Source organism: Labeo rohita, chromosome 24 (assembly GCF_022985175.1).
Source record: "Labeo rohita strain BAU-BD-2019 chromosome 24, IGBB_LRoh.1.0, whole genome shotgun sequence".
NCBI classification, from domain to species: domain Eukaryota; kingdom Metazoa; phylum Chordata; class Actinopteri; order Cypriniformes; family Cyprinidae; genus Labeo; species Labeo rohita.
Genome location: NC_066892.1, coordinates 27,063,523 through 27,071,927, shown reverse-complemented (window position 1 = coordinate 27,071,927; position 8,405 = coordinate 27,063,523). Strand labels below are relative to the sequence as shown.

Here is an 8,405-nt window from a genome sequence, read left to right as displayed (position 1 = left end):
TGATTTTAAAATTGTAAAATATTTGTCCTTTTGTCGGAATTGTGATGTCGAATTTTTGGTGAATAATATTGTGATTTTGGCCAATTATTTTATTCACAAATGCAGATTCTTTAATAACCCCCCCCCAACTTTCTCACTTTTTCAGAAAGATTTAATCATCTTCTTCTTCTTTAATCATCTGTGTTTATTTATGTTATGCTGCTATTTGGACTTCTTGGAATTTTATTAAGATTTTTCTTATTGTTGTTTACTTGGTTTTTTGTATGTTATCTTGAAGCAAATAAAAAACAAACAAACAAAAAAAAAAACTACTTGTTAAATATGATTTGTTGTCAGTGCCAGTGGTAATGCTGCTGCCATCTAGTGTTTGTTTGAGGGACGATGCTCAAAAATGGCAATGGTTTGAGTCAAATGCTTGTTTTCTCTACAAGTTCGTTTCAATCATCCTATCTCAATATTCTCTTAAATTAAAATAATATCTGTTATTTTTTTTCCTTCCAAGATTAAATTAAATCTGTAGCAGTTCTGCATATCAAAGACAAACCCAAATACTCCAACCCGGAGGTGGCAGTAATTGTTTTTGAGCTGATACATTTTCGCATTCAACTCAGAGAGTGAGAGTAAGATGACGTCTGATTGGCTAATGTGTTGTTTAGTGGGCGGAGTTCGATGATGTGATTGACAGCAGCGCACAGCTTCCGAATCGACTGCTTATTGTGAACATAAACTTTGATCATTTTGCGTCAGAGTTATGGCTGCTGTTATTAAGCTTCTCTCGCCTTGGAGATTTGATCGACTGGTCCGGTAAGAGAGATCTTATTAGAGATGTAATGTGTAAAACTAAGCGTTTGTTTTGAGCATTTTCGTACGTTAGATGAACTACATTATAATCTGCAGTATTTCTGTTATTGTTCTGAACATAATTGTGTGCATCATGTTGTGCTGTGCAATAGAAATACTCCTGTACTTTTTGTTTACCTTGAGTTTGCGTTGACCTTTACCCTACATCATGGTGTGAGACCTTCACCTCTCACACACTTCACACACACACACACACACACTGTCTGGTTTATTATCCTTGTGGGGACTCTCCATAGGCGCAATGGTTTGTATACTGTCCACACTGTATTTTCTATCCCCTTACCCTACCCCTACCCCTAAACCTAACCCTTACAGAAAACTTTCTGCATTTTTACTTTCTCAAAAAATCTCATTCTGTATGATTTATAAGCTTCTGTACCCATGGGGACCACAAGCCAGTCCCCACAATGTCAAAAATTTCAGGTTTTACTATCCTTGTGGGACATTTGGTCCCCACAATGTAGCAAAAACAAGTACACACACACACACACATGTTGTGTTTCCATGTTTTATGGGGGCATTCCATAGGCGTAATGGTTTTTATACTGTACAAACCCTATTTTCTATCGCCCTACACCTACCTTATACCTAAACCTAGCCCTCACAGGAGACTGTGCACACTTTTACCTTCTCAAAAAAACTCATTCTGCATGATTTATAAGCCTGTTTCCTCATGGGGACCTCACAAATGTCCCCACAAGGTCAACATTTACTGGTATTACTATCCTTGTGGGGACATTTGGTCCCCATAACGTGATAAATACCAGGTGCACACACACACACACACACACACACACTTATAATATGGTCTTATTCATAGTTTGACATAAAAGCACATACTGGGACACTGAATTACAGTGCTGACACTGTAATATATTTGTGATTTGTGTCCAGAGCGAGTAAGGCTGCATTCATACCGTGTGTTCAGCTGCACAGCACTGCTGCAGTTATGGGAGCATCAGTTGAAGAGTTCAACGCGGCCAAAGAAAAGCTAGGAACTCTGAAGAAGGACCCAGGGAATGAAGTCAAACTCAAGGTCTATGCACTCTTTAAACAGGTGAGAAATAATAGACAACTTATTGGTCTTGATTAATATTGTACTGCGACAAAACCTGGCTACAGAAGTGAGAAATCATGGAAATGTGTGCATCAGTAATTTACTTTGGATTAATTTGTTCAGCATGTTCAGGTGTTTTATTATTATTATTGGTTTTTTTTTTGTTTGTGTTTCCTTAGACTACTGTTCAAAAGTGTAGGTCAGTAAGATGTTATTTAAAGAAATAAATGGTTTTATCAAGCAAGGATGCATTAAATTGATAAAACATTTTCAACATTGGTAATAACAATAAGTTTCTTTAGCAGCAAATCAGCATATTAGACTGATTTCTGAAGGATCATGTGATACTGAAGACTGGAGTAATGATGATGAAAATTCAGCTTTGCATCATATGAATAAATTAGATTTTAAAATATAGTACAATAGAAAACAGCTTTTTAAAATTATAATAATATTTCTCAATTTTACAGTATTTTTGATCAAATGAATGCACTTTTGGTGAGCAAAAGAGACTTCTTTCTATGTAGTTTATTGTCTTTTATCTTTATGGCTACAGTTGTTTGCTGTGGCCAAAATGTAATGAATTAAACTATTATTACAGATTTCTGTTGACTCCATCTACAAGACCAGCTTGTCCTCATCTCTTAATTCTGATGTATTTCTGTTTTGTAAATGATCAGGCAACACAAGGACCCTGCAACACCCCCAAACCCGGGATGCTGGACTTTGTGAATAAAGCCAAATGGGACGCGTGGAAGAGTCTGGGCTCCGTGTCACAGGTGAGAAGAAATACTGTTCAGGAACATTCATCATGAATGTGATCAATAACATCATATTTATTTTTCACTTTAGACTGAATATAAAGAAAACTCTATTTTGGTTGAGTTTTTCCATGCATTACTAATAGGTTTCTGTTCAAATTTGAAATGTAAAATATTATTATTGTAATATAATTAAAACAATAAAAATTTTATTAAAAGTTTTACATTAAAATAGGCATTTTATTCATTATTTTAACATTTATATGTTATTATATATATTTATATGTTATTTTATAATAGAGTTTAATATTGATATTTTATCACTTTTAGTTTAATTTATTATGATAATAATAATAAATATTATTTTATTAAAATTATTACTAAATAAAAATATTACACAAAATAGTAAATATTCTTATTTCATTATAAAAATAAAAAAAAAAAAATTTAAAAAAGTAATAATGCAACTAATTATTTTATTTTATAGTACAACTGAAATTACATAATACTAATAAAAACTGATATTTAAAGCTGTCATAATTTCTTTTCATTTTCAAATGTTAAACCATGAAGCTTTTATTTTGCTTAAAGCTTTTTTTTTTATTTGTATGTTTGTTTTTTTACCTTTCTAAGTGATTTTTTTTCTGATTAAAAATCAGATTGAAATTTAAATAAATAAATAAATATAAAATATAAAACTCCCAGTTTGCTGTGCTTATTTGTAGGGCAGCAGAATTTGGCCAGAAATGTTGTGATTTATGTAACAACATGACTAAGAGATAACAACAACAATAATAAAAGTCATAATCATAAATATTCATTTATAATAATTGTTATTACTAAATAAAACATTACACAAAATAGTAAATTCTTATTTCAACATTTCACTATAAAAAATACAACTAATAATTTTATTTTATAGTAAAACTGAAATTTCAATAATATTTACAGCTGTTAATTTTTAAACGTTATTAAAAATTAAATATTCAAATATAATTATCATTAGTATTTTGCACATAAATAATAATAGGCAATAAAAGGAGAGTTATTTTATCACTTATATGTTATTATATATTATTTATATATTATAATATTATTTAATATTGATATTTCATCATTTTTAGTTTAAGTGTTAATACTTTTGTTAATATCAGTTTTAGTTTTAATAATTTTGTACTTCAAATTAAACTTTATTTTAGCTGTAATATTTTTAATTTGTTTGTTTTCGTTCAAGTTCATCTAATATTTTATTGATCTAATATTTATATTATTGATCTTTAATTCATGTAACATTTTTTATTTTATTACAGCTTTATTTCAGTTACAGAAAACAGGCTTGGAATTGACAATATCCACAGGGCTTCATTTAGGTCTCAGAAAAAGGCCTCAGGCTTTAAACCTAATAGTTGCAGACCACTGTGTATGTGTCCAGCATACAGATGATGATTGTGTGTTTTATGCTGTAATGTGAGTGTATTAGGAAGAGGCCAGGCAGCAGTATGTGGATCTCATCACGTCTCTGGTGGGGGCAGAAGCTCCTGCAGTGGCGGCGCAGCCGACCGGGAGCACGAAGGGCTTCCAGACCCTGCTGGTCAGCACAGAGGACAACATCACCACCATCCGATTGAACAGACCCGAGAAAAAGAACGCCATCACTGTGGAGGTGAAAAAAGTTGCTTTGGATAAAACAGCTTTTTTAATTTAATTTTAAAGGCTCAAAACTACTACAGTTATGTAGGATGGCAACAATGGCTAAACATTTAAGACAATATTTTATGCATCTTCTAGATGTACAATGAGCTAATCGAAGCTTTGGATCTCGCTGGCAAAGACGATTCTGTCATCACAGTAATAACAGGTGAAGCACTATGCTTTACCTTACAGGTTTTGCTGATATTCCTCTGTAAATCGGTGTTCTTACCCTTCTTTTAATGTCTCTGAAGGTAATGGAGATTATTACTGCAGTGGAAATGACCTGAACAACTTTACAAAAATCCCTGAGGGTGGAATAGAGAAGTTGGCTAAAGAATCTGGGGAATTACTGAAGTAAAGTCTAGTTTTGCTTTATTCTAAACCAGTTTATAGTATTTTTGAGGTTGATTGGATGTTATGATGGACGTATGTGTGCTTGTGTTGTTTTAGGAGGTACGTAGAGGCGTACATTGACTTCCCCAAACCCCTGATTGGAGTTATAAACGGACCTGCGGTGGGTTTGTCAGTCACCCTGTTGGGACTTTTTGATGTGGTTTATGCCACAGAGAGGGTGAGCTGCTTTCCCACAGTATATCAGTGATCAATGATGTGTGTCTGTGTAAAGGTATCTATCTATCTAAATATAAATATATCTATGTCTGTATTTTGAGCTTTCTGTCCCATTTGTTTTTATCTGTAGGCGACGTTTCACACACCCTTCAGTCAGTTGGGTCAGAGTCCAGAGGGCTGCTCTTCATATATTTTCCCTAAAATTATGGGTGCAGCAAAGGTATGAACATCCACAAAAATTTGAGATTAATCTGTTAACTACAAATAAATATCACAATAATTGTAGTTCAATTTTGAATCAACTGACAACACTAATATACAACAGGTGACATGATATGTTCAATTGATTTTTCTGATTTAAAAAGTATGATTGAAATAAAATAAATAAATAAATAAAAAGTTCCAGGTTGGCAGCAAAATTTGGTCAGAAATTTGTGATTTATATAACAACATGACTATAAAATAATAATAATAATATTTCACTATTAAAAAAATTAAGTATTTAAAAAAAAATAAATAAATAATAATGCAACTAATTTTAGTTTTATAGTACAACTGTGAAATTACAATACTAATATTTACAGCTGTTTTCATTATTTTTTTTTTCATTTTCAAATATTAAACCATCAAACTTTTATTTTGTTGGAAAACCACTATTTTTGTTTATTTTTATTTAATTTATTTATTTTTTTGTTTTTCTGTGTTTCTGTTATTTCTGTGATTTGGCTTACTATTTTATATGGGGTAAAAATGTAATTTTTTTTCTGATAAATCTGAAACAAACAAACAAACTAACTCCAGGTTTGCTGTGCAAATTTAGGGCAGCTAAATTTTGCCAGAAATATTGTGATTCATATAACAACATGACAATAAAATAACAACAACGACAACAATAATAATAACAGTAGTTGTATGATTTGATGATAATAATAATAATAAGAAGATAATATTTGTTTTATTATAATTGTTATTACTAAATAAAAATATTACGCAATATAGCAAACATTCTTTTTTTAATATTTCACAAAAACTAAAACATGAAGTATTTAAAAAAAATAATTCAAAAGTAATATTTTTTCTGATTAAAAAAAAAAAAAAAAAAAATAAATAAATACCTACCCACTCCTCGTTTGCTGTGCTTATTTGTAGGGCAGCAAAATTTGGTCAGAAATGTTGTGGTTTATATAACAACATGACTATAAAATAATAATAATAATAATAATTAATGTTCATTTTATTAAAATTGTTATTACTAAGTAAAAATATTACACAAAATAGTAAATCTTTTCACTATTAAAAAAAAAAAAAAAAATGAAGTAATAAAAAATAAAAATAATCCTACAACTAAAAAAATTATTTTATAGTACAGTGACATTCACAGCTGTGTTCATTTTTTAATTTTCAAATATTAATCCATCAAGCTTTTATTTTGGTGGAAAACTTTTTTTTTTTTTACATTTCTAAATGATTTGGCTTACTATTTTAGCCTGGTGGGCGATTGAGTGAAAATAACCATTATGAATAGGTTACTCTTAGAAAATCATTTGTGCGTCGACTTAACAAAATAGTGTCAAATAGTATAAAAACACTGAGAGTTTGCGGTTTTCTCAGATATGTTCATTAGAGTCTGTTTATCCCCTCTGTTCAGGCTAGTGAGATGCTGTTGTTTAATAAGAAGGTGACGGCCGCACAGGCCTGCGAATTGGGTTTGGTGACCGAGGTCTTTCCAGACAGCTCCTTCCAGTCGGAGGTGTGGACCAGACTGAAGGCCTATGCCAAACTGCCCAGGAACGTAAGTGCTCAGGCTGCTTGAATTGTGATGCACTACTGTAAAAAAACATTCTCAGGTTGTTGCATGAAAACAAATTCCACTTCTTTTGACACGGTCGTCTTCTCGTACCCCTTCAGTCTCTGGCTCTGTCGAAGCAGCTGATGCGCGGGGTGGAGAAGGAGAAACTTTACGCCGTGAACAACGCAGAGGTGGAGAGACTGGCGGAGCGCTGGCTGTCAGACGAATGCATGCAGGCCGTCATGAGCTTCTTCCAGGCCAAGTCTAAACTCTGAGAAGAGTCCAAGGAACATTCAGCTTCCTTCCAAAATTAACTTTAATTTGCACTTGTTTTTTCAGCAAACGTATATCCTACAAACAAAAGTAAGACTAACCCAACTCATCTGAACAATGTGTTCTCCAAAATTGTATATGATTTGTATAGCATTGGATGATGTATACATACGAGACATTTTATTTAGTCATTCTGTCATAACAGTTTAATTGGACAACCATGTAATATAGTATTTTAAAACAAAACGAACCGTCTGTTCCATTAACTGTACCAGATGTGCACTTAGTAGTTCGTAACACTCAGTGCCTTACTAATGTAAATGCATTTAGGGCCAAAATTCAGTACTTATACTGTATGTTCAGTATCAGATTTATCAAAACATTAAATAATTTGTATAGTCCTGTCCTGAATAAAAAAATTAATAACCACTTATGTACAACCTGTAAGTGTTTTATTTTATATTTTTAATATAATGTGAAATATGTACCTTGTTCCAAATTCCTCTGTATGCATTAGTATGTTCAGTGTTGGTTAGTAAGTGATTACATGTAATCTGGGTTACACAATCAGATTCCAAAATTGCTTGGTAGATTATATTACATTTACAATACGTAAGTAATCAGATACTATTCATAATACATTATTCATAATTATTGATTATCCCTAATGCTACTTTTTCATTAAACTCACAAACCCCCAGCATTTTCTACACAAGTCCCAGTTTACTTGACATATAATGTTTAATGCACTTCATGTTGTTAATAACAACGAAAAGAACATATTTTGTTTCTCTCTATATTTTTATATTAATATACCAGTCAAATGTTTTTGAACAGTAAGATTTTTAATATATTTAAAAAGAAGTTGCTTCTGCGCACCAATCCTGCATTTATTTGATCCAAAATACAGCAAAACCAGTAAAATTGTGAAATATTTTTATTATTTAAAATAACTGCTTTTCAAGAACATATATTTTAAAACTGTAATTTATTTCTGTGATCAAAGATACATTTTCAGCACCATTACTCCAGTCTGCAGTGTTGGGTGATCCTTCAGAAATCATTCTAATATGCTGATTTACTGTTCAGTAAACATTTATTATTATTATTATTATTTATTTATTTATTTTTTATTTATTTTTTTTATTTATTTATTTATTTAATTTCAGTATATTTTTTTCAGGATTCTTTGATGAATAGAAAGATTCAAAGATCATTATTTATCTGAAATAAAAAGTCAGTATATATATATATATATATATATATATATATATGTATATATCTATATATCTATATCTATATCTATCTCTCTCTCTCTCTCTCTATATATATATATATATATATATATATATAATACTTTTATTTAGCAAGGATGCTTTAAATTGATCAAAAGTGATGATAA

The 8,405-nt window shown here is 30.9% G+C and overlaps 1 protein-coding gene across 1 annotated transcript; it reads left to right on the top strand.

Moving 5' to 3' along the window:
• Positions 1 to 664: 664 nt before the first annotated feature.
• eci2 (enoyl-CoA delta isomerase 2) lies at positions 665 to 7,436 on the top strand. The gene is made up of 10 exons (XM_051097781.1): positions 665 to 804; positions 1,756 to 1,918; positions 2,599 to 2,697; positions 4,160 to 4,342; positions 4,468 to 4,537; positions 4,623 to 4,725; positions 4,822 to 4,942; positions 5,072 to 5,161; positions 6,590 to 6,733; positions 6,850 to 7,436. Exons 1-10 carry the CDS (start codon positions 752 to 754, stop codon positions 7,003 to 7,005), a joined length of 1,182 nt encoding a protein of 393 aa, XP_050953738.1. The 5' UTR covers positions 665 to 751; the 3' UTR covers positions 7,006 to 7,436.
• Positions 7,437 to 8,405: the final 969 nt, after the last annotated feature.

Bases quoted from the DNA above. Each gene is read 5' to 3' on its own strand.
- eci2 (XM_051097781.1), top strand. From the start codon at position 752: ATGGCTGCTGTTATTAAGCTTCTCTCGCCTTGGAGATTTGATCGACTG. The intron at 4,343-4,467 runs GTGAAAAAAGTT...TGCATCTTCTAG, and splicing joins AGAACGCCATCACTGTGGAG to ATGTACAATGAGCTAATCGA. The intron at 4,538-4,622 runs GTGAAGCACTAT...ATGTCTCTGAAG, and splicing joins TGTCATCACAGTAATAACAG to GTAATGGAGATTATTACTGC.